This window comes from Schistocerca piceifrons, chromosome X (genome assembly GCF_021461385.2).
Source record: "Schistocerca piceifrons isolate TAMUIC-IGC-003096 chromosome X, iqSchPice1.1, whole genome shotgun sequence".
In the NCBI taxonomy this organism is placed as follows: domain Eukaryota; kingdom Metazoa; phylum Arthropoda; class Insecta; order Orthoptera; family Acrididae; genus Schistocerca; species Schistocerca piceifrons.
The window spans coordinates 764,833,130-764,860,597 of record NC_060149.1 but is presented as its reverse complement, the minus strand read 5'-3'; the positions used below and the strand labels follow the sequence as shown (position 1 = coordinate 764,860,597).

Here is a 27,468-nt window from a genome sequence, read left to right as displayed (position 1 = left end):
TTTTGGCAATGAGTACAGTATTCGATTCTATGTGTTCCACTTCAGTCATTGATCCTTTGAGCTTAATTCCCATTGAGGCAGTGTTTACATGTCTTCTTGAGCAACAGCAGGCACTGACAGTTGCTATTTCCAGTTTAAGGACTACATTAACGATGCAGCAGAAGACCGGCGACATTTAAGAAAATGCTTGGGGCAATGTTTCCAGGCATTAGGTTAACAGAAGTTAACTTGTGCAAGGCCCGTTTTTTCTCGTGGATTTCACCTCACGTGTATCAGTTGTGTCAGCTGCCCCTTACAAGAACCTCCAAGTCTTTCTTTGATCAGATGTGTGAATTACTTTCTACCTATGACTAAATGTTGTTACTGCTTGTGTGGAGTTTTACTGCTGCTAAATATAGCCAAAACAGTCATACAAGCTGTGGGCAGCAGAACTGTAGTCCATTGGAACTAAAAATGTGTTCCACTGCTTCAGTATCTTCCTTTGGTGTAGAGTGGTGCCTTTCTGTTGAACCAATAGGAACTGGAGCACCTTACAATCTTCATAACATTGTGAACAGGAAGTGAGCACTGATGCCATTGTTGCTGTCCTTCAGTTAGAAACCTGTATCCAGCAGCTGGTCCATGTGGTAGCATAAAGTTCGCTAAAATTTTGTTTAACTCATAACTGGTGTCTATAATCTCTGCAATCCACCAGTCACAGTCATACACTCACCTCACAAACATCCCTCTTCTCGGGTTGTGAATCTGAATATTATTCTGCTTTTTCCGAGGTGTTGGCCGAACACACGAAATTTCTTCTTTCTTGTTCTTTAAAGTGCATGCAATATGAGTTCGCCCATTACGTTGAGTACAAAAATGTGTCTTCTGAATTCCTTTCCCAGGAGTAGTTTGTTTGGACTATTATTCTTTTTTCTGGTCACGGATTTATTCGATTTCCTCTTTCAGGAAAAGAATGAGGGCTGTGGATGTGTAAGATTTCATGACCCTCGTAAAATCCTCGGCATTCTGAATCACGGGTGTATTTGGTCTAGAAAGATTATGTTCTGTAGCATGGTGCTTCAGCAGGCCTCCTGCACCATCACGAGGCCCCTTCCCGTGACCAGTAGCACCATTAGAAATAATGATGATCTTCTCTGCTCCTGTTTGCAGTTCAAGAAATTTGGGCATTGCTAGCAAAGCATGTGCTGAGTCATGTCCTGTGGCACCACTTATAACTGCAACACGTGTGCTCTTGTTTTGAAAATATGTCACTCCTGTAAAAATTGAAACCTGGTCATTACTCCAATGATACTCTTGTACTTCTTTTGGGAGAATTACAGACCAGATCTCAGCAAAATCACAGTGAAGCACTAAACATAGTTCTTCAGCCTGTACACACCCTTTCACTTCTGCAATGTGTTGTTGTTGCAATTTCTTCAGATGCTGGTGTGTTACTGCTTTCACTGACCATTTACCAAGTTCATCAATGAAACTGTCAAAGGCAACAGTTTTCTTAATTAGTGTATTTTCCTCCCATGTCACATATGTAATTTCTGCAGAGTTATCTGCTATGTCTTCCAGTCCAAGTGTCGGTAAAGACTGTGCTCCCTTTCCAGGGCAGTCACCACATTCTTGAAACAAACAATTCTCTTGCTTTGCCTCACAAACTACTAATGACTTCACACACCCAACCAAGGAGTCATATGTCATGTACTCCAGTAAGTTCTTCAAAGTTACCACACAAAGTTCAAAATTCGTGCAGTACACACATAAACAGACATCTCTATGTGGGTGTGGAACTACCCACTTAGGTCATAGTGCATAAAATTTTGATCTTCCAATATGTGAAGTTGTATAGTTGCTCTTATAAATTGCAAATGTTTCTTTAATACTGCGCGTCATGTACCTCTTCACATTCACAACTTTTTGACCTTCAGCTGTTACCATTATAGTGTCTTTTTTGTTGGTACTCTGGCGAGAACAGTCCCATTTATCTTCCAGATTTCTGTAGCTGACTGACTCAGGATATTTAATTCTTCCTCTATTGATGTAAAATCTGCATCATGGGAGGCTTCACCTTGTTCAGATACTATCATTGTTGTTATTCTGCCCCCATGCGGGTTTGTGGGTAAGAATAGGCCTGCGGTACTCCTGTCTGTTGTAAGAGGCGACTAAAAGGAGTCTCGCACGTTTTGACCTTTATGTTTTGGTCCCCTGTAGGTTTTGACCTCCATTCTTTGCACCTGATATCCAGCATGGTAGCCAGTCCATTATGGTGGGACCACCGTATACCCTGTTTGTTGTAGCCCCCCTGACAACACAGGCATCGCTCTGCTGATGCCTGCACCGTTAACTCCCCACATTTGCAGAGGGGTAGATGTCCATCCCCCTGGGGCATTGGGACTCCCGGCAATGGCCATCATGCTAGGTGGCCTTTGCTGCGGCTGGGTGGCGCCCGTGGGGAGGCCCCCTGGTCGGAGTGGGTGACATCAGGGCGGATGACATGCGATGAAGCGTAGTCCATCATCTCTTGCTGGTGGTGAAACACCAGCAGTCTCTAAGCGATCATGAACTCAATTCAATGCCCCTTGTGTTGTCAGGGGACTACAACAAACAGGGTATATCCCGCCCCCCCTCCCCCCAGCCTTTCTCACTCTCAAACGGCAGCTCGAAGGGAAAGTCCTCTCATTCACTACATCCCACAGTGAATCATATTACGCCCCATTTACAGAGTGGAAGCTCCTCAGTGCCCTTGCACATTGCCCTAACACAGCTCCTGGGTCTGATTGGATCCACAGCCAGATGATTAAACACCTCTCATCTGACTTGTGACATCTCCTCATCGTCTTCGACCGGATCTGGTGCGGTGGCATCTTTCCATCGCAATGGCGGGAGAGCATCATCATTCCAGTGCTGAAACCTGGTAAAAGCCCACTTGATGTGGATAGCTATTGGCCCATCAGCCTCATCAACGGTCTTTGTGAGCTCCTGGAATGTATGGTGTGTCAGCGGTTGGGTTGGGTCCTGGAGTCACGTGGCCTACTGGCTCCATGTCGGGGCAGCTTCCGCCCGGGTCACACTACCGCTGGTAATCTTGTCTGCCATCCGAACAGTCTTTTCCAGATGGCAACACCTGGTTACTGTCTTTTTTTACTTACGTAAAGCATACGACACGACGTGGTGACATCATATCCTTGCCACATTGTATGAGTGGGGTCTCCGGGGCCCGCTCCCAATTTTTATCCAAAACTTCTTGTTGCTCCGTACTTTCCTTGTCCAAGTTGGTGCCTTCCATAGTTCCGTCCATATCTAGGAGAATGGAATCCAGCAGGGCTATGTATTAAGTGCGTCTCTATTTTTAATGGCCATTAACAGTCTAGCAGCACCTGTTGGGCTCTCCATCCCACCATCACTGTATGCAGACAACTTGTGCATTTCGTACTGCTGCTTTAGTACTGGTGTTGCTGGGCGTCACTTACAGGGAGCCATCCACAAGGTGCAGTTGTCAGCCGCAAAGTAGTGTGTCATGCACATCTGTCGGCATCGTACTGTTCGTCTGGACCCAGAACTTTACTTTTATGATGATCCACTCACCGTAGTAGAGACATATTGATTCTTAGGACTCGTTTTCAATGCTCGATTGACTTGGCTTCCTCATCTTCGTCAGCTTAAGCAGAAGTGCTGGTAGCACCTCAATGCCCTCTGTTGCCTGAGCAACACCAATTGGGGTGCTGATCACTCTACGCTGCTGTGGCTCTAGAGAGCCCTTGTCCAATCCCGAATTTACTATGGGAGTGTGGTTTATGGTTCGGCAGCGCCCTCAGCGTTGCATTTACCCAACTCTATGCAGCACTGCGGGGTTCGACTAGCGATAGGAGCTCTTAGGACGAGTCTGGTGACCAGCATACTGGTGGAGGCTGGGGTCCCTCCATTGCAGATCAAAAGTGCACAACTGCTCGCCAGTTACGTTGCACACATTCGTAGTTCTTCTGAGGATCCGAATTACCATCACCTTTTCCCGCCCGCGGCAGTCCATCTCCCGCATCAGCGGCCCAGGTTGGGGCTAACGATTGTGATTCACGTGCGGTCCCTTCTCTCCGAACTGGAGTCGTCCCCTTTACCACCACTGCTCGAGGTCCATTCACGTACGCCTCCATGGTGTACGCTTCGGCCGCAGCTTTGTCTGTGCCATTCACATGGCCCTAAGGACTCTGTTAACCCTGCGGCTCTCTGCTGTCATTTCCTCTCGATTCTTGGCATGTTCCTAGGCTCTGAAGTCGTTTACACCGATGGCTTGATGGCTGATAGTCGCGCTGGCTGTGCCTACCTACGTTCATGGTGGCCATATTGAACGGCATTCTTTACTCGATGGCTGCAGTGTATCCACTGCAGAGCTGGTGGCCATATCTCGTGCACTTCAGCATCTCTGTTCATGCCCTGGGGAGTCTTTTCTTTTATGTACTGACTCCTTGAGCAGCCTGAAAACTATCGACAAGTGCTACCCTCGTCGTCCTTTGGTAGTGTCCATCCAGGAGTCCATCTATGTCCTCGAACGGTCCAGTCGTTCAGTGGTGTTCATCTGGTCCCCAGGTCACGTTGGAATCCCAGGAAATGAACTTGCTGTGACAGGCTGGCCAAACAGGCTACACGGAAACCACTTCTGGAGATGGGCATCCCCGCATCTGACCTGCGTTTGTTATTACACCGCAAGGTTTTTCAGCTTTGGGAGACGGAATGGCAAAATCTCGATACGCACAACAATCTGTGAGCCATTAAGGTTACCACAAATGTGTGAAAGTCCTCAATGAGGACCTCTCGCAGGGACTCCATGGTTCTCTGCTGGCTCCGCATTGGTCATGCCTGGGTGACCCACGGCTGCCACCTGCGCCATGAAGACCCACCTCAGTGTCAGTGCGGCAACCGAATGACAGTGGCCCATATTCTACTGCTCTGTCCTTCTTTGGCTTCCCTGTGACTTCATCCGTGGTTGCCGGACTCGTTATCATTGATTTTAGCAGACCACACCTAATTGGCTGATTTTTATTTTACTTTTCATCTATGAGGGTGTGTTTTATTATTCAATCTGATTTTTATGCATGTCCTTTGTCCCTCTGTGTCCTCCACCCTAGTGCATTAAGGGTGAAGGTTTTAATGTGCTGCTGGGTAGCTGGCTTTTCCTTTTTATTCTCGTGGTCGGCCAGCCACTGTAATTTGCTTCCTTGTTTTACTCTCTTCTAACTGTTTCTTGCATCTCTGTTGTTTTCTTGTCCTCTTTTGTTCCTTTTTGTGTTCGTTGCCTTTCCTTCATTCTTGTAGTCTTTCCTTTCTTTCCGTTTTGTGTTATATGTCTCGTCTATTGTAATATTTATGGCACTGTTTTATTAGGAACAATGGACTGATGACCTCGTTATTTGATTCCTTTCCCTCTCTTTTAAACCAACCAACCAACCAACCAACAATGGGTGGGGTCTTAGGGGCCCGCTCCCATTTTTTATTCAAAATTTTCTGTCGCTTCGTTCCTTCCACGTGCAAGTTGGTCCCTCCCATAGTTCCTCCTGAGTCCAGGAGAATGGGGTCCCACAAGGCTCTGTCGTGAGAGTCTGCCTCTTTTTAGCAGCTATCAATGGGCTAGCTCCAGCTGTGGGAACGTCCGTCTCGGCTTCTTTTTATGCTGATGACTTTTGCCTGTACTATAGCTCCACTGGCATTGCGGTTACTGAACAGCAGCTGCAGGGTGCTATCTGCAAGGTGCAGTCTTGGGCCGTATCATGCGGCTTCCAGTTTTCAGTCACCAAGACTTGCGTTGTGCATTTCTGCTGGCGTCGCACTGTTCACCCTGAGCCACATCTTTCTCTTGACAGTGAACCCTGCTGTGCTGGAGATGCAAGGGTTTTTGGGATTGCTTTTTAGTGCCCGGTTGACGTGGCTCCCTCATATTCGGCAGCTTAAACAAATGTGCTGGTGCCATCTTAATGCTTTTCGTTGCTTCAGTCACTCCTGCTGGGGTGCCGATTGGTCTACCCTTCTATGACTGTATCAGGCGTTGATTCAGTCCCGTCTCAATTATGGGAGCCTGGCTTACGGTTCAGCATTGCCTTCCGTGTTGCGATTGCTTGACCCCATACCTCACTGTGGGATCTGACTCGCAACTGGAGCTTTCCACACAAGCCCTGTAAACAGCATACTTGTGGAGGCGGGTGTCCCTCCATTGCGGATCTGGTGCCAACGACTACTGACCTCTTATGCTGCACGTGTTTGTAGCTTGCTCGAGCATACAAATTACCATCTCCTGTTCCCCAACTCGGTCGTCCATTTTCCAGAATGGCATCCCCAGTCAGGGTGTACGATTGTCGTTCATGTCCGTTCTCTTCTCTCCGGGCTTGAGTTTTTCCCTCTTCCACCTCTATACGCATATCCCTGTGTTGTGTGCCCTGCCCATGCCTTCGGCTGGATTTGGCACAGGGCCCAAGGGACTCAGTCCCATCTGAGACCCTTTGCCGCCACTTCCTTTCCATCCTTCCTGCATTTCACAGCTCTGATGTGATCTATACCAACAGTTAATGGTTGCTGGTCGAGTTGGTTACACTCTCACTCTTGGGGATCCTTCTGAACAACGCGCATTGCCGGCTGGCTGCAGTGTTTTCACTGCAGAGCTGATAGCCGTCGCTTGTGCCCTAGAGCATATCCACTCTTGCTCTGGTGAGTCCTTCGTCATCTGTAGTGACTCCCTGAGCGGTTTATGAGCTGAGCTATCAACCAGGATTTTCCTCGCTCTCATCTGGTGATGGCTATCCAGGAGGCTCTCCATACTCTTGCCATTTGCAGCTGCTCCGTGGTCTTTGTGTGGACCACGGGTCATGTCGGCATCCCGGGTAATGAACAAGTTGACATGCTGGCCAAACAGGCTGTCGATGCACCGGCCCTGGAGATTGGCCTTTCAGAGTGTGATCTCCAGTCAGTTTTGCGGCAGAAGGTCCTTGGTACCTGGAGTGATGAATGGTGCACCCTCCCTTCCCCCAACAAACTTCGGGTCGTCAAGGAGACTACAGGTGTGTGGTGCTCCTCTTTGCGGGCCTCTCACAAGGACTCCATTGTACTCTGCTGGCTATGCATTGGCCACACCTGGCTGACGCACGATTATTTATTGTGCCGTGAGGACCCACCTCTATGTCGCTGTGGTTCAGTGTTGACAGTGGTCCACATTTTGTTGGACTGTCTGCTTTTAACTGAGCTCAGGCAGACGTTGGTGCTGCCTGATACGCATCCAGCACTTTTAAAGGATGATGCTGCAATGGCAGGCTTAGTTTTGAGTTTTATTCATGAAGGAGGCTTTTATTGCTCAATCTGAGGGTTTGTCTTTTTTTTTGTGTAGAGTCTGACCTTCCTGTTCAACGGTTTTAGATTGGGGTTTTTAGTGTGTCTCTTGGTGGTTGGTTTTTCCTTTTTTGTTTCCATGGTTGGCGAACCTCTGTAACATTCTGTGTGTTTTTTAATTCCACTTTTCTGGTTTGTGTCTTTCTTATTCTGTGTTGTCCCTTATCATCTCAGTTGCTTGTTTATCTTCTTTGTGGGTGTTTCATGGTCATGGAATAAGGGACCGATGGCCTTTGTAGTCTGGTCCCTTCAACCCTCACAAACCAACCGTCGTTACTCTGTCAAAACATTTAGAACACAAAAAGTCGTCACTGGAAACATCTTCACTTTGAAACAGAGTCTTCCAATGGGAACACTTATTCCCAAACTGAACAAAGTCTGTTTTTTTTTGTTTTTTGTTTTTTGTTTTTTTTTGTTTGTCTTATATCTTATATGTCACTCTTTTATGGATATGCAAATAGTCAGCACACTTCACCCTCCTGTGACCCCAGCCACAAGACATTTCAAACAGTCTTATTCACAAAACACACTGCAATTGTGTCAACTGGCAGATTCCTCATGAAAACACAGAACTCAGTGGATGATCTCAGATTTCTGAGAAGCCTCTTCAGTAAACAAATTAGCACTGAACAGAAACCTGCAATGAACAACAGCGACAAAGACACTGACAAGAACTACAACAAAGTGTAAGAAACATTTGCAACGATGAGAGTGAAAAGAAATAACTGCAACGATGAGAGTGAAAAGAAATAACTGCAACGATGAGAGTGAAAAGAAATAACTGCAACGATGAGAGTGAAAAGAAATAACTGCAACGATGAGAGTGAAAAGAAATAACTGCAACGATGAGAGTGAAAAGAAATAACTGCAACGATGAGAGTGAAAAGAAATAACTGCAACGATGAGAGTGAAAAGAAATAACTGCAACGATGAGAGTGAAAAGAAATAACTGCAATGATGAGAGTGAAAAGAAATAACTGCAACAAAGACAGTAGAAAGTAAACATTGTAACAAAGAAATTAGTAAGAAACAGATTCAGTGAAGACATACATTACCCTTGAAAGTTAAAAAAACCTGTCCAACTTATAAGTGGAAGCTCTCCTTTACAGAGAATATAGTACTACATTGTACTAATCAACAGGAAAAAAAAATCTAACTTTTCTGGATTGGCAGTTTAGAAGGAGAAAAAAAATCTTTTCTAAGGCGACAGTAAAAGAACTTTGAGAGATATGTCGAAATGGAAGATTCCATTGTAATCATAAAGCAATTGTCTTTCAATTAAAAAATCCTCTAACAAAATATCTACACCTGTTACAGAGATATAGCATTTTAAAATTTTTCCAAAATTCGCATCTTCAAAATGATGTTCACAGTGTCATCTTCGGAGGCCTGTATCTCGGGGCAGGAATTCTTTTGGAGGGGGGGGGGGGGGGGGGAAATAAAAATAAAAAAACACGTGTTTCTTTCTTACACCTGAATTTTAACATATGCTAAATTCAATAACATCCGAGACTATGAAGGTAACACCCCCTGCCTGAAGTGATACGGATTATATCATATGGACTTAGCCATCATTGTAATTTTGTGACACATGTTTATAAGGAAACCTAGGCAGATCAGATGGTTCATGATGCAGTCATATGTTTTGCTGCTGATAAAAAAGTTCAAAAGCAAGCTATACAGTGTAAAAATCCTGCAGTTAGGGAAGTATTGAACATAGCTCAGTCATTTGAAGTTTCACAGGCTGCAGGTAGTCAGATAGAAGCCTGGTCCTAAGATTCAAAAATCAGTTCCTCTCACCTCTCCCTCCCAGCCTTCAGTCAGTTCGCAAGGGAACATGACACTCTTGCAGCAGTCCAGCCGACATCTCAGTATTGTATAGGTAGTCGTCATTTGTGACATCAACAGTCTGCCTAACGACAGCGACAGCCTCATGCTCCTCTGTCTTCATGCCCATACTGCTTCATTCAGCATGAACAGACCGCATGTCTCAAGTGCTGGCCAATGTTTAATAAGTGCCATAAGACAGGGCACTTTGCTTCTGTATGTAATGCCCTTCCAAGCCTGAGTGAGGATGAAACAAACATGAATGTGGACAGCGTGTTAGCAGAGACGGTCTCAAAGCAAGTCATACATTGAAGTGCATGTGGTTAACAAACCATTGAGAATGCAGGTGGACACAAGAGCACCAGAAATGTTGGTGAATTCTCAAGCTTACGTGGATTTGGGTTCTTTCCTTGTGACTTCAATGTCACAGTGGCTGGTGAGTTTAGCAAACAACACATTGCTGTTCCTGGACAGGTTTCTGCACTTACAAGGCTGTGGTTCGTTCGTTAACATTCGTAGTTGTGAACCAAACACCAACATCTCCTTACCAGAGGATTTTTATGATCTTTTTTTACCCAACTTGGACATCTTCTGTTGTAGGTTGGCAGGAGAGCCAACACCGTGTTACTAGAGGAAGCCGAAAGGCACGCATTTTAGCTCACGCAGGCTGGCGTGAGGTCTGGAACAGGACAAGGAAATTAGAATTTAGAAAAAAACGGACGTAGCTGGTGGAATACTTAACTTTAATCCATTAATGGTGAACGTCGCTCTTGACGGTACATTATTTACAGTATCAATAGTAACTGGTAATGGCGTCTTGCTAGGTCGTAGCAAATGATGTAGCTGAAGGCTATGCTATCGTCTTGGCAAATGAGAGCGCATTTTGTAAGTGAACCATCGCTAGCAAAGTCGGTTGTACAACTGGGGCGAGTGCTAGGAAGTCTCTCTACACCTGCCGTGTGGCGGCGCTCGGTCTGCAATCACTGATAGTGGCGACACGCGGGTCTGACGTATACTAACGGACCGCGGCCGATTTAAAGGCTACCATCTAGCAAGTGTGGTGTCTGGCAGTGACACCACATTCCTCCCCTGTAAATCGGCGTACGGTTGTGGCATAAGGCTTCCGCCTGCTGTGGGGAGGACCCCATGTTGACATATGCGACGAGGTGGGGAGCCTAACAACAGGCGAGGCTGTGCCACCCGCAGCCTGCCATTCGGACTGCGGGGAGCTAGGAAACGCCTGAAAACCTGCTCCAGGGTGCACCCCAACATGCGGTGTAGGCACCCGCATAGGCGCCTGCAGAGAGACAGGAGGTGCCGAAGGGTCGACCTCCATCGGGCCGGGGCACCTGACGGGCGAAGACGACTTACGGTCCAGAGCGGGCAAGAGTTTCATGTCGGAGGACAACAGGTCACGGGAAGCGATCGGTGGCGTGTGACCCAGGGAGGCGCCCGGCGGTTGCAGTGACGCGTCCACTGCGGGCGTCGCTGGCGGGAGAACAGGCTGCGGCACGTCGCCATGGGGCAAAATGGAAGGCAGCTTCGGTAACACCTGGGGCCGAGGCAAGCCAGTAGATGGGTCCCCAGGCTGCTGACAGGACGGCACCGTCGCTGGAAGTAGACGGGGAGCGGCAGATCCCGTGCGACGACAGAGGCGCAGCTGATTGAGATGCCGACGCACCTCACCAGAGGCCCCCAAAACCAGATACATGGCACGACCGAGGCAGCGAAGAATGCGCCCTTCGAGCCAACGCCGTGAACCTCGATAGTGGCGGTAGTAGACAACGTCGCCTGGGGCAAAAGCAGGTGTCTGCCGCTGCACAGGAACCTGATGCGGCGGATGTAGCAAAGACATCAAGGTGCGATGAGGGCGACCGTGGAGCAACTCAGCCGGCGAGCGACCATCTCGGGGCTGAGAGCGATACGAGGACAAAAAGAGCAATAACGCGTCCTCCCGAGAATGCGACTCTTTCGACTTCAACATCTGTGACTTGAAAGTCCTGACCAATCGTTCAGTGGCACCGTTTGACTGTGGCGAAAACGGCGCGGACGTCAGATGTTGAATACCATTGACCTTGCAGAATGACTGAAATTCTGCGGACATGAATTGTGGGCCATTGTCGGAAACAATAGTCTGTGGAAGACCTTCAATGCAAAAGATAGCAGATAACGCTTGGATGGTGGCAGATGACGTCATGGAAGACATCCGGACAACAAAAGGAAAATTACTGAATGAATCTACCACAACCAACCATCGAGCATTCCAGAATGGACCAGCAAAATCGATGTGTAAGTGTTGCCAAGGGGAAGTGGCTTTTGGCCATGCAAAGAATTTCCGCGGTGGTGCTGATTGTTGTTCAGCATACACCATGCAAGAAGAGCACATATTCGTAATCGTGGCATCGATTCCGAACCAAGTACAGTGCTGACGAGTAAGTTGTTTCGTTCTCACTATACCCCAATGTCCTTGGTGGAGAAGCTGTAAGACAGAGGACTGTAACGAACGTGGGACCACGACCCTGGACCGATCATTATCAGAACGCAACAGCAAAACGCCACGTCGTACAAAAAGTCTCTCCTGGTGAGCAAAAAATCGGCGAACCAACGGATCCTCGACCCGTGACTTTGTCAAGGGCCATTGTGTAGCAACAAAACGCAGAATGGTAGCAAGGACAGGGTCGGCAGCTGTGGCTGTAGCTACACGACGAAAATCAATCGGAAACGATTCGACCACGTCATCGGTTTCCGAATCAAGGAACATGCAAGTAAGTTCGGAGGAATCGAATGCTCTATCCTCAGCAACAGGCAAACGTGACAACGCATCGGCATTTCCGTGCTTAGCAGTGGACCGATACAAGATATCGTAGTGGTACTGCGAGAGGAAAATAGACCAGCGAATGAATTTCTGCGCTGTACGTGGAGGTACAGGCTTGGTCGGATCGAAAAAGTGATGTCAAAGGTTTGTGGTCTGTGATGATGGTAAAGTGACGACCATACAAGAAATCATGAAACTTTGTAACACCAAATATGAGAGCCAATGCTTCTTTCTCGATCTGTGAATAATTTCTTTGCGCAGACGAGAGCAATTTGGACGCAAAGGCAATAGGGCGATCGTGCGATCCATCTTTGTGCACAAGCACAGCACCGATCCCGAAATCCGATGCTTCCACCATCAACAAAAGGGGCTTCTGGGGATCGAATGGCGTAAGGCAAGTATTGGAAAGCAACGCCGATTTCAACTGGCGAAAGGCGCGTTCGCATTCCGTCGTCCAGACGAACGGAACACCTTTACGGCGTAAGCGATGAAGCGGAGCTGAAATGGAAGAGGCATACGGCACATATCTGTGATAATAGTTAATTTTTCCAGCACACTCTGTAGCTGCTTCAAATTCTGCGGCGAAGGCAAGTCTTGTATGGCACGGAGGTGCTCGGGACTGAGATGTATGCCTTGGGCATTGAGTACATGTCCCAGATAGGGCAAGTCACGAGCAAAAAACACACATTTGTCCTTCTGCAAGCGAAGACCATTTTGTTGCAAGACCTGAAATAATGTTCTGAGATTGGCTAAATGTTCTTCTTCCGTCTTTCCGGAGATCACAATATCGTCCAGATAGTTTGCTGCAGTAGGAACCGACGCACAAACAGTTTGTAGATATTGCTGAAACAATGCAGGGGCGGATGCACACCCGAATGGCAGTCGTTTGAATCGATACAAACCAAGGTGCGTGTTAACCACCAAAACGCGCTGGGATTATTTGTCCACCGGTATTTGCAAGTACGCATCCGCTAGGTCCAACTTCGAAAAATATTTACCCGGCCACAGTTTGTCAAAAAGATCTTCCGGGCGGGGTAAAGGAAAAGTTGCAGTCACTAGTTGTGGATTCACTGTTGCCTTGAAGTCCACACAAAGTCTCAATTTTCCAGAAGGTTTTGGCAAAATTACTAAGGGTGATGCCCAGAGAGAAGCCTGCACACGTTCAATTACACCTTGTGATTCCAAATCGTGTGATGTTTTTGCGACCTCATCACGCAATGCGTGGGGAACATTCCGCGCTCTGAAAAATTTCAGTTGCGCGTTTACTTTCAGTTCCAAATGTGCTTTATAGTTCGTAGCGCAACCGAGGCCCGGTGCAAAAATGTCTGCAAATTCTTCACATAGACGAGAAACACTGTCTGAAGGCACAATCTGGTTCACTGATAGGACAAACAACTGAAATAAATCGAAACCAAACAAGTTCACTGCAGAAGAAGAACAAAGGACATACAATGACACAAGTTTTGTTTGTCCTTTGTATGTTCCCAGAAGGCTGCACTGTCCTAACACGGATCTCTTGACCAGAGTAGCTAGTTAACTTAACAGTTGCGGCATGCAACGGAGGTGTACCCAGCAGTTTGTAAGGGTCTTGATTGATCAGTGAAACTGCAGTCCCGGTATTGAGCTGGAATGATATCACTTTGCCGTTAATGTCCAAGTCCACAAAAAGTTTATTTCCCTGCTGACGACAAGAGTGACTGTCTCGTGCAACGTGAATTGACACTGGTACAAAATCACTTGCGACTTGACGGGAGTTCCGGCGATGTCGACGCACACTATTTGTGGGACGAACACAGTTCCTGTTAGAGAGAGTGGCACTGGACGGAGTGGAATGAACTATATGAATTTCCATGGGCGAAGTTTCGCGAGCCTGAGTATCCTTGGTTCGATTCCGATTCCGGCGCGAAGCAAAGGCCCTGGAATGGTTTGGAGCTTCCGACCTGAGCTTTTTCTGGCAAACACTTTGAACATGTCCTGTTTTATTACAGTAAAAGCAAATAGCTTGGCGTGATGGGCAATTCTCACGCGAATGTCTAGTAGCACACCGTGGGCATGATTTTAGTACTGCATTTGCTTGCCGCCGCGGTACACATGGCTGATAGCCTGGCGGCAGCGGCGCAGCCGGGCCGAGGGCTGTTTAGTGCTCCGTGCAGCTCGCCTGGCGAGCCGGTGAACGGGACACACGGCTGGCGAAGTTTCAAATGAGTCCTGCCGATCCAATATGTCCATCACTTGTTGAAGGGAGGGATTGACTAGTTTCAAAATCTGTTCCCTTGTACGAACATCAGAAACGTTCTGTGCAATTGCATCACGCACCATAGTAATTGAATAAGGGAGTCCACATTGACACTCAATAGCACAATCCCTAGTAAGGCCTTGCAAGGTTGCAAACCACTCCCGATTAGTCTGACCTGCCGTACGTTTTGTACGAAAGAAGGTATACCGTTTGGCAACTACACTGACTGATTCTGTGAAACATGCATCTAATGCAGACAAAATTTCGTCGTAGGACAGAGTTGCTACGTCGCGTCGGGGAAATAATTTGACTATCACACGGTACGTTTGTATGCCAACCGAAGACAACAAAAATGGCTGCCGCTCGTTACCTTGAATTCTGTAGGCGGCGAGATGGAATCCAAATTGGCGTGACCACTCCGTCCAGCTTTCCAGTGCAGCATCAAAAGGATGAAAAGTTGGTGCAACTGCGTGTTGTGGCTACGTTAGCGGTGGAGCGGCGGCTGCCGCATCGTTTTGCATTGAACGTTGACCCTGGACGAGCTGTCCAAGGGCATCCAGTAAGGCCTGCGTCTGCTGATTCTGTAAGCGATAAAATTCGGACAGTACATCTGGAGATGGTGGCAAAGCCATTACACAAGTAAATCAGGGCAGTATAGTTAAGAACGCGGTATTGCCTTGTCGCCAATGTTGTGGGTTCGCAGGAGAGCCGAAAGGCACGCGTTTTCGCTCACGCAGGTTGGCGTGAGGTCTGGTACAGGGTAAGGAAATTAGAATTTAGAAAAAACTGACGTAGCGGTTGGAATACTTGACTTTAATCCATTATTGGTGAGCGTCGCTCTTGACAGTACATTATTTACAGTATCAATAGTAACTGGTAATGGCGCCTAGTTAGGTCATAGCAAATGACATAGCTGAAGGCTATGCTAACTATTGTCTCGGCAAATGAGAGCGTATTTTGTCAGTGAACCATCGCTAGCAAAGTCGGTTGTACAACTGGGGCGAGTGCTAGGAAGTCTCTCTAGACTAGACCTGCCGTGTGGCGGCGCTCAGTCTGCGATCACTGATAGTGGCGACACGCGGGTCCGACGTATACTAACGGACCACGGCCAATTTAAAGGCTACCACCTAGCAAGTGTGGTGTCTGGTGGTGACACCACATCTTCCTTCCCAGTGTCGGAGCCAACACCAACCTGCCACAACCTCAACAGAATTGCATCCCCCAGTTTCCAGGAATGTCAGCTCTTCTCCACTTCCAGCTCCCATGCCGATAGGTGTTGCCCACAGTCTCCTGGGTCACCAGTTCCTCTGTTGGGCGCTTCCTTCCCGAGCCTTTGAGATGGGCATCATCCTGTCATCGTTCATGGGGAGAGAAGGTGGCAAATCTTCCATCAAGCACCGGGCCAGATGTAGACTGCACCTGCAATTCTTCAATCAGAGTCTTGTTCGGAATCTTTGCTATGTACGATGCTGTGCCATTTGTCAGCTACTGCTGACCAGGAGAGCTGCCAGTGTCATCACCACCACCAGGACTTGGCCTCTGCATTGTGAAATTACCAGGACATGGGTATCAGCTGTCGACCTTATCTTCATACTTTGTTGGGTATCAGCTGTCAACCTTATTTTCGTACATCATTCTTCTAACAAGTGAACCTTAGGCCATATCTTATTCTGCGACCAAATGAATATCTGACTTTCACTGTTTCACCATTAAGGCCTTCAGCCTGAGTTTGGAAATGTATAAATTCCCTGCTAATCACCAACGTTCAGAAACTATTGTAACTGATTAACTTTTCTCCAAAGAGGATCTTTTGGTTGATGTGTTTATTAATAAAACTATTTTACGTTGTTTATTTGGGCTGCATTCTTATTGTGCCTCAACTGGCGCCTTGCATATCAACCGACGTCTACGTCAGACACGTCCAGTAAAGGAGAAAAGTGTAAAGAAACATTAAAATTGAAAATGGAGGTCTTAAATTTGTGGATAAGGTATTATTCCTTCTGTCCTCATAAGAATATTTAGTTGCAGAAGTTAGGGATGTTGGATGCATCAAGTTCATCCACAGCACATCTGTACGCTGCAGACTCTCCACCTAGGTGGAAAGAGGAAGAAAGTCCAAAGTCCCATGATGATCACGCTACAGTGGAACTCAAATGGGTACAGATGGAGGAACGTAAGTGCTTAGCAGGGGTGATATATGTGCATTTCTAACACTCCAGTGGTAAAGAGCTATTTCATACTTCAAAATGATGTCGTTAATGGAGAACAGGTAAAGTTTGGGAGTGACAATGTTTGTTAGTGAAATGAACTACTCCTTACTATCAGCTCTGACCACTCAACTAACAACAGTTGGTGTAACAAAATATGCCTGTAGGGAAGTCACTATGTGCTCTGTAAATTTTCTACCAAATTAGCTAGTCAGATATGAAATTGAACCTTGTCATTAATAAACCTCCCCACCCATTCTCTCTCTCAGGAGGTTCTGGAGGTCACAGTCTGTTATTGGATTCTGATACCACCTGCTCCACTGGTTGAATAATTATTTTTCAATACTGGCAGAGAGTACCTTTTAGTAAGCTATGAGAAATCATCAACTGACTTTATGACACTATTTTATTACAATATTTTCTGTGTTATTTTTAATTATACATCACAGTGCATATGCTTGCATTTGGGAGAACAGTGCTTCAAATCCCCCTCTGGTCAAACAGATTTTTGTTTTCTGCCATTTAAGACAAATGCTGTGATAGTTTCTTTGAAAAGGACATGGCTGATGACCTTCCCAAATCTAAGCATGTGCTACTTCTCTAATGGCCTTGTTGACAATTTATGAGTCAGTACCTGCAAGATGAGCATTGAAGTGCTAAAATAGGACCAAACATAGATCTGCACTGAGGTTGCAGACAGATTCAGGATGCCTATTAGTTTCCATCTGAAAAGTGTCCAGTCTTTGGAGGAAGTCTGAAAATTTTCTGAATGACTTTATCTGATTGTTTTAATTTTTTTTAACTTAGGTGTTTATGTTTCATTCAATTTCAGCATGAAGCTAAAGAAGGGTGCAAGATGTATGGCCAAATGGCAAAATACTCATTTCTACTATTGGTGCACTATAATTGAACCAGTTGGTGAGGAGTGCAAAGTTCAATTTGATGATGGAACAGTTACTGTAGTTAAAGCAAAAGATTTGGTAAGTCAGTAAACATGTTCATCTCGCTGTAAAATTAATCTGGATTTACATAAAAGTCTATTAGTAATACAACAGAAATATTACAGTGGTATGCATCTAAGAAGGCGGGTGATAGGCAATGATGAGTGGCAAGCAACAGTGTACCTTGTGACACTCCAACCAGTAGTGTCATTCTGCCATGTCTTGTCTGTATCATGCATTATGGGACGTGCATAAAACATTTATGTTGGTTTTCATGTTATTTTACATAGGGTAAGTGTACTTATCCACAGAAGACTTCATTATTGGTGGCATAAAGCAAGCACAACAAGTATTACCTCAAGTAGTGACAGCGATAGTTTCCTCAACATTTAAATTTTTGTATGGAGAGTCAAAAGCACAAATAGTGGCCTGATGTGGCACTCACTCAGGTGTTGCCAGTTTAACAGAGTGGGCAGTGTCTAGAGCATGAGATGTGTGGGATAGAGACAGCGAGCATACTGGTGACACCACAAAGTAAGCTCTGTCACTTCATGCACAGACTGCCCGCCTATTTATTTGCACACCACTATAAATGTCTGGCAGTTGGTTCACTCTTTTTTTTGTGTGCATGTTTATATTTAATTTGATAGTTGAACCAAGATTTCCTGAAAGTTAAGGGGAAGTGGGGTAAATAGTACATCTGAATTAGACTTGCAGATTTTTTTGTTTGTTGGAAGTTGAAGGTTTTTGAAGTTTTCTTGTTCAGTCTTAACACTTTGTACTCGCTTTTCCTGCAGGGAGGCGATGTATGTTTGACTTCAGAAAGTGGCTGCTAAAAATACCAAAGTTACTTTGTGTGTACTCAACTCAGATTTAAAGTCGTGGCTATTGGCAAGCTATGAAACTGGATACACCACATTTAGAGATTGGTTAACCTTGTATTTTGTCATATTATGATCAATAATTTAACATGTGAAATTGACCTAGGAACAGTACATTTCTTATAGAAGCATCTACTTCTCAGTAAGAGAAGAGAAAATGCTCCTCTATATGGTACATATAGTATGCCACAACATGTAGTGCGAAAGTCTGTTCGTGCTTTCCCATAAATGAGCATTTCCTCCATTTTCTCATAGCCTCCTACGACAGTATTATTATTATTTCTTTCTTTTCTCAGACGTTATGTCTGGTCAAAAATGGAAAGTGACGCGGACCTTGTTCAAGCGTGACTTCCTTTTAACTGTACGGTATATGTTATATTGCATTTAGGAACTTTCGGGTAATTGAACATGTATCAATAATTACGGATTTCTGTAGTTGTATATATAAGTTTGGATGTAGCTGTATTGCATTGATGATGTACTGGTGGATATTGTGTGGTATGACTCCTGTAGTTGATAGTATAATTGGTATAATGTCAACTTTATCCTGATGCCACATGTCCTTGACTTCCTCAGCCAGTTGGATGTATTTTTCAATTTTTTCTCCTGTTTTCTTTTGTATATTTGTTGTATTGGGTATGGATATTTCGATTAGTTGTGTTAATTTCTTCTTTTTATTGGTGAATATGATGTCAGGTTTGTTATGTGGTGGTGTTTTATCTGTTATAATGGTTCTGTTCCAGTATAATTTGTATTCATCATTCTCCAGTACATTTTGTGGTGCATACTTGTATGTGGGAACGTGTTGTTTTATAAGTTTATGTTGTAAGGCAAGCTGTTGATGTATTATTTTTGCTACATTGTCATGTCTTCTTGGGTATTCTGTATTTGCTAGTATTGTACACCTGCTTGTGATGTGATCTACTGTTTCTATTTGTTGTTTGCAAAGTCTGCATATATCTGTTGTGGTGTTGGGATCTTTAATAATATGCTTACTGTAATATCTGGTGTTTATTGTTTGATCCTGTATTGCAATCATGAATCCTTCCGTCTCACTGTATATATTGCCATTCCTTAGCCATGTGTTGGATGCGTCTTGATCGATGTGTGGCTGTGTTAGATGATACGGGTGCTTGCCATGTAGTGTTTTCTTTTTCCAATTTACTTTCTTCGTATCTGTTGATGTTATGTGATCTAAAGGGTTGTAGAAGTGGTTATGAAATTGCAGTGGTGTAGCCGATGTATTTATATGAGTGATTGCTTTGTGTATTTTGCTAGTTTCTGCTCGTTCCAGAAAGAATTTTCTTAAATTGTCTACCTGTCCATAATGTAGGTTTTTTATGTCGATAAAGCTCCTTCCTCCTTCCTTTCTGCTTAATGTGAATCTTTCAGTTGCTGAATGTATGTGATGTATTCTATATTTGTGGCATTGTGATTGTGTAAGTGTATTGGGTGTTTCTAGGTCTGTGTTACTCCATTTCACTACTCCAAATGAGTAGGTCAATATTGGTACAGCATAAGTGTTTATAGCTTTTGTCTTGTTTCTTGCTGTCAATTCCGTTTTCAGTATTTTTGTTAGTCTTTGTCTATATTTTTCTTTTAGTTCTTCTTTAATATTTGTATTATCTATTCCTATTTTTTGTCTGTATCCTAGATATTTATAGGCATCTGTTTTTCCCATCGCTTCTATGCAGTCGCTGTGGTTATCCAATATGTAATCTTCCTGTTTAGTGTGTTTTCCCTTGACTGTGCTATTTTTCTTACATTTGTCTGTTCCAAAAGCCATATTTATATCATTGCTGAATACTTCTGTTATCTTTAGTAATTGGTTGAGTTGTTGATTGGTTGCTGCCAGTAGTTTTAGATCATCCATGTATAGCAAATGTGTGATTTTGTGTGGGTATGTTCCAGTAATATTGTATCCATAATTTGTATTATTTAGCATGTTGGATAGTGGGTTCAGAGCAAGGCAGAACCAGAAAGGACTTAATGAGTCTCCTTGGTATACTCCACGCTTAATCTGTATTGGCTGTGATGTGATATTATTTGAATTTGTTTGGATATTAAGTGTGGTTTTCCAATTTTTCATTACTATGTTTAGGAACTGTATCAATTTAGGATCTACTTTGTATATTTCCAATATTTGTAGTAACCATGAGTGGGGTACACTACCAAAAGCTTTTTGGTAATCGATGCATGTGTAGTGTAGCGACCTTTGTTTAGTCTTAGCTTGATATATCACCTCTGCATCTATTATCAGTTGCTCTTTACATCCTCGTGCTCCTTTGCAACAGCCTTTTTGTTCTTCATTTATAATTTTGTTCTATGTTGTATGTGTCATTAATTTCTGTGTAATGACTGAAGTTAATATTTTGTATATTGTTGGTAGGCAGGTTATGGGGTGATATTTAGCTGGGTTTGCTGTGTCTGCTTGATCTTTAGGTTTCAGATAAGTTATTCCATGTGTAAGTGTATCAGGGAATGTGTATGGGTCTGCAATGTAACTGTTAAATAATTTAGTTATTATTATTATTATTATTATTATTATTATGCATTTAAAGAGTGCTACGGAATTTCTTCCCATCCCTACTCCAGTCAAATGATCTTTTGCTACAGCTGTCCTGACACTTACATGTAACCTTGTGCAATAATATCGGAGAAAGCTAGAGAGAATGCTCTGAGTGGAAACTCTGACTTATTGCCAGTTAAACAATCTACTGACCTCCTTTGCTAAATAATATACTCCTGAAAGAGAAACACACATGCAAGAATAGTAGAAGCCTGAGTTTGGTCAAAATAATCCACATCTAATGATTAAAATTATCAAACCACATGTAATTGACTCTGTATTATGAATCTCAAGACTACCTGCCACTCCTCCCCCTTCTCCATGGGATCTGGAGGCCATTATGAGGGAACTAACATTGCTCTCATCTAAAGCAAAACCATGGAATGTCACAGGTCTTCCAGCTTGATTGAAATAATAAATCACACATTTACCACTACATTTTAGACTCTGAAGCCCCTCTTCTATAGGGCAATGCCATCCACAGATAACTTCGTTGGTGAGAGCACAGAAGAGGCAGTAACAGTGTTAAACATTCAAATTCAGGTACATTGAAGAAATATTTTAATAGTGAGGTAAGGTAGTCTTGTATTTTTAAGTTTATGTGCTATGTGTGAAAAAAAATATTGTTGAAGCCTACTATTCATGAAATTGCTGTAGCTTAACTTGTTTAAGGTTTTTCTGTATAGTGTGTATACATGTAAGCAGCAAGTCCTTAAAAACTCCTTATATTTATAAGATCCTTCAAAACAGAACCATTTGTTTGTTAGCAATTCATGTTGCTCCTCACCATCACCACCAGCTTCCAAGCTGTTGCTGTTGTGGAGCATATTCTGTGTAGAATTACTAACTGTCTCTTTATACTGCCTTGTGATCCTCTAGACAAAGAAGCTATCTCTTACCTTTCCTGTCTTGTGGAATATTCAGTGCATGTAATGTGTCATATGAAACAGCAGCCACCTGCCTCAGACAGGTCAAACTATTGACAACCTCTTTTGAACACAGGTCAGAGCACTGCTACAAGGTCATTCTCCACTATTGATTTCTTGATATGCTCTAGGAATGGAAAGTGTTTGATAATCTGCACTCTTGTGATCACTCCTGATCTGGGTATTCCTGGCATAATTGTGTGTAAAAGATTGCTACCAATGTGCATAGGACAAGCTATGTACTGTATAGCCAAGAGGCTGTACTTGGACATCATGACAGCATCCAGGAAATGGTGAATTATGGTACAAATATGATCCACGCAACTGATGAAGCATCAATTCTTCACACTTCAGGCTAAGAAAAATGATAGCCTTTATCCTGGCTAAATGGTAAGTGCTCCTCCACCATTAGAGAAAGGTGGGTGGCGTTTTGTAGATTCAAGAGCTGGTCAACTGCAAGGAAACTCACTGCTGTGCATATGGCAAGGGCAGAATGTCACATAATTACTGAAGAGAAAAAAAAAAAAAAGATTTTGGCAACAGCTTCTGAAAGCCACAAATTGCTCCACTAAAACAACACAAATATGGGAAACTATTGGAAATATTGTTAGGGAGAGGTGTTAGGTGCCATATTAGTGTTGCAATGAGTAAGGGATGTCTAGTGACCGCCAAAGAACATATCACTCAGACTGCTGGAACATTTTGTTTGATTCATCACTTCCTCTAGCAGGGACTGAGCATTAATGAGAGTTATTGTTGAGAGTGGCAACTTAGATTTCAGTTATACCAATAAAAATATATATATAGCTACCCATTCTGTTTAAGTTGTCTTTTTTTTAATTTGAAATGGCTGAGAGGACAATTTGACCCCTTGTGGAAACAATCTGTTGTAGTTACCATTCCCAAGCCTGGGAAGCATTGGACATCCATCGTAGCTGTTAATGTGTTGCCTTCACTAGCTGTTTGCGGTCTTCATATCAAGACAGCTGCTTAATTGCTTTTAACGTAAATTCTAGAAGTATCGTTATACCATTGTTAGACAGATCCTGCTGTAGGAGGCTGTACAACATGTTTTTCTTCTCTTGCATCACTTAATAGGTATTTCCTCCACAATCACGAGAAAGCTTATAATGCTAGTTGGGTGGCCCTGTGCTTGGAACTTCTGAGGATTTCATGTGCTTTATTTTTTTAGGAGGATTCCTTTCAGTGCATAATTTTTGTACAGTTCATGAAATCCTGTCTGTTCATTTTGTTGAAGAGTCCTTCAAAGTCTTATATGAGGCGTGACTTGATTTTTGATGGCTGTAGAGAGCATTACTTCCACAGCAAAGTACCCCATACAGTGCTCTTAATGTATGAATGAATTTTCAAATGTTAGTTCATCTTTCAGAATTGCTTCTAGGTATACACAATTTGCAGATATTAATTTTGGAGACTGGAGGAATGGACGCCTAAACTATTTTTGACATCATGTATGAAAATCATAATTCTATTTCCAACAATGCCTAATTTATTGTTCACATATTTAAAACCTGCCTCCTTTCCTTAGTTCTTGTATTTGATTTACTAAACTTTCTTTTACAATTTCTTGTAACTCTGATTTTTACATGGGCAGTATTATTTGCATAGATAGTTTTTTGTTCGTATAATTTAATACGGGCAGAAACATTATATTAGCAGATAAATGTTAATTACCTTGATATGGCTTTCTTGTTGTCTATGTTGTCTGTTCCTGTTTATGCTTTCCAATTAATAAGTCCAAGGTCTTTTTGTTTCAGTAAAAGTCACTGGAACAGTGTAGCTTTGCAACATCATCAGTATTTATTCATAAATTCTGGATATTTTCTACAGCAACACTTGTTAAGTAAAGTCATTGTGCAACATTTCAACACAACACTAAGAACTTGATAGTTACTTTGACCAGTCTAGACAACTCAAGTATTATGTGCATGTGGTGCCTAAAATTTCTAGATGCTTCGAGAACAGTATGTAATTCAAATGCATTTTATTATAACTGTCTTAATGGAAATTACTTTTTAGGTATAATTTACATAATGTTTCGGAAATAATTATGTATATGAAGATTTATGCACCTAATAATTAGTAATGAAGGTTGGAAATTTTAGCATATAAAAACTATCAGTTCCTGTCTTTATATAATAGTTATTGAAACATTCATAATAAGATTAGAGAAATTAAAAATTAAAACAAATTTTATTTACATGGAAACTAAAGCATAATAATATTAGTTTCACTGTAAAGTGGTTTTTGACCTATTTAACTTAACAATTGTGATTACTAATTTTCATTGTTCAAGATCGATGTTGCTGATTGGACCAATATGAAAAATAAAATTATGTTATCAAAAAAATAGTGTTTTGGTGATAAAACATATGCATAATTATTTTTAGGTGTGGAATGTATAATTTAAGTATAAAAGTTAAGTCAGGCCAAAATTTATATGGAATCTAACATTTCAGTTGAAGTGTGGAAGTTCGGAGAAGACAAGATTCATTACAATGGGAATGGCTCAAAGGTAATTATGTAGCTTATGACCCAATCAGAATACAAAACTATATTGTTTAATGTTGTTATTAATGCTTCTACGTTGTTTACTTTTCTTTTAGAATAGATTCTTCATGCAACTTTTTCATCAGGAAGTCATATATTTTTGTCAAGACACAGTGAGTTACACTGGTGTAATGTGTTTTACTAGAATTGTTTTTAATTCCCTGTGGTAAACACATGTGATAAACTGTGTGAATACCTTGCAGTACATACTGTGTAGCAATGCAGGCACACTGCACATTTTGAGGTCCACATATTGATTCATGGAGAACTTAACACTGTTAGAAAGTGATACCTAAGGTATTCAATTAGATTCAAACCAACAAAAATGGTTGCACATTTTTTAAGCTATACAGAGTGGAAGAAAGTTGGTAATGCTGGTATCTGTGTCTACAGGTGTGCCTAATTACTATTACAGAGATTTAACACAAAGGGATTATATTAACCAGTGTGTTCACTTCATAACTATTCCTCTGACATGGGTCCTACGTGATGAACAAAACTCTAGTTTGTATCATTAGCAGTTGAATTGAAGCTTTTCAGAGATGACTGTGTAGTATTCATAAAGCAGACATCTATGGCAATCAACGCAGCTTAGTGAGAAGACTTAATGAGAAAGGATTTTCTTCAGATTTTGTAAAATAACTTCTAGTAGTTTGCAGCTCCGTTAGAAAAAAAATGTGGGAACTAGGACCTTTGATTGCACCAGTCTGGACCATGGTTAGAACTGACAACTCACACCTCTGTTGCATCACAAGACACATGCAGAATCACTGAGGTAATGAGACACTTCCGGGAGCAGGTGTCTCTCATTGCAATACTGATCACTGAGCCCCATAATACGTATACAACACTAAAGGTAAGAAAAATTTATACTTACACGAAGAGCGGTGTTTATGGAATTCAAAAATTAAAATTAATCTTATGTTTGGATTATATAGCATATGTCATTGAAGTAGAAAGGGAATGCCAAGTGAATTTAGTGGAACAATTCAGGCCCATATATGGAAGTAATTGCACTATCACAGACTTGCCAAACATTTGAACAATGTTGCCAATTCTTTATTGTGGTATGGGCAGCTCAGTAATGAAGTGCTTGTCATGCTCATCACAGGCTGTCAGATGGGAACCATGTGCATGTTTCATTTTTATGCAGCATTTTCTCCTGATACTTTCTAATGGCACCTTTCAGGCTATCTTTATTTGAAGTATTAATTAAATTTGATGTAGATATCCAAAGCTTTCAGGCATGGAAAGCGGCTATTAACACCGGTATTATATAATTTCAGCTCAGGGATAGCAGAGCTAGTGATATTAGTTTCTGCTCATGCAGGATATCGCATTGAGGTACTAATTTTCTGTAACGATTACAAGTTCCCCAAAATACAGGTGGATAAAACACTTACATTGACAGTTTGCAACAAAAGCTTATTTTTGGTGGAATTAAAAGTAATTGAAAATCAGCCTTGCCCAGCGTATGCAGCGTGCTGCATACAAAAATAATTTCATAACTACTACAAAAATGCAGAATTATATTGGTGCCTGTGGAATTAACGAGAAATGCGGTTAACTAATTATCTGACGCCACACAGTAATCAATTAATTTGATTCTTCAGATGAGAAGAGACTAAGAATTATGTTCATTAATGCAGAAACCATCCTGTAGATGCGAACCATGTGCAATTCTACACCTCCATATGTTTTTCACCTTTATCTGTGTGTGTAGTGCATAATGACTAGCCTTTTCATTGCCTTCTTAATGTTCCCCTGTTTGGTTTCTAAATGATGTAAAGAAAGAACTGAAATTCATATCGGATATGATTCCTTCAAATCTTTCCAGTGGCATTTTTTGTGTGTTGTTGATTGGTATTTGTAAACCAAACCACTGTTCCTTCTCCCATGAGGTATTGGATCTAGGTTGGCAGAAGCAGTTGTGTTTGAAATCGAAAGTCACAAGTGAAACACATACTTGATTACTTGGATTTCCATGTTCAAGTAGTTATTTAAATGAAAGTAAGAAGAAACCATAATTTATCCATTGATATAGCTCATTGGAGCAGCAGCAGAACAAAATTATCATACATAATCTTCCAATTACATTTGTTTCACTGTGACCAGCAGCTGAGCCAATAGTAAGCCATAGTCATGATCACAAATTTGTAGCTGTCTGTAGCTCTGCCAGAGTCCATACTATATATTAGATTGCTGAGTAATATATTGTGACCCAAATTTATCTGTAGTCACGGTGTTAAGACAACAGAAATTGTTGCAGAATTCTACTTGCTTCGCCAGCCTCCTAATGTCATTTTGTGTTGGGCTTTTCCTATTGCCTTTACAAAGACACGGAGGGGTAAATGTGAGCATTCTGTGTGATGAAACATCCAACATTCTTGTCTTTCAGAAATACTGGTTATGTGCATCAGGACCACATACTGATGGGAAAGTTCTTGCAATACAAGCTGAAGCAATACAACAACTTGATAGTCCAGTGAGATCTGAACCCTTTCACAAGGTCACAAGATGAGCATAGTGCCATGGAGCAAAAGTAATACTGCTTCATTTAGTGCTCTGCCATTGCTCTGGTCCCAGTTAATGCAAACATTTCCCAACATGAAAGACAAGAAGCCAGTTGAAATTTACTGTTGAAATTTACTGCTTCATTTAGTGCTCCGCCATTGCTCTGGTCCCAGTTAATGCAAACATTCCCCAACATGAAGGACAAAAAGCCAGTTGAAATTTAATCATGGCGTGACCTTCCTGGTGTCAAAAAATTAAATTTGCAAGCTCAGTGTCACATAAATGTGATTACTTCATTAGTATGAAAAGAGAATATTATGAGAATTAAGCAGGGCCACTCAGATCCAATCCTGAAAGTGAGTGAATGACCATGATATGCCAAACATCGTCAGTAATACTGCCAAGTCTCAGATGCATTAAAAATATGAAAAACTCCATGGACAGCTTGTAATGTCCTCACTTCTATCCACAGCCTGCTCCAGCCAGCCCTCCGTGAAGCTGCACTATCAGACAACAATGCAAGGGAAGGCTTCAACTGACAGATTGCACCACTGAAAAGTGCAAATGAGTTGCACAATTGTCCTGTTGGGTCTGCAATGAAAGCTTATTGTAACAAAACAAAAAATGT

At 42.8% G+C, this 27,468-nt stretch overlaps 1 protein-coding gene across 6 annotated transcripts in view; it reads left to right on the top strand.

Annotated features, from left to right (window-relative positions):
• Window positions 1-27,468, top strand: part of LOC124722596 — a 356,119-nt gene that overhangs the window by 36,797 nt on the left and 291,854 nt on the right. For all 6 annotated transcript variants that reach the window (XM_047247733.1, XM_047247734.1, XM_047247735.1 and 3 more), the window contains exon 2: window positions 17,271-17,418. In XM_047247733.1, the coding sequence (XP_047103689.1) occupies window positions 17,271-17,418 (148 nt within the window). The remainder of the gene's footprint in view (window positions 1-17,270; window positions 17,419-27,468) is intronic.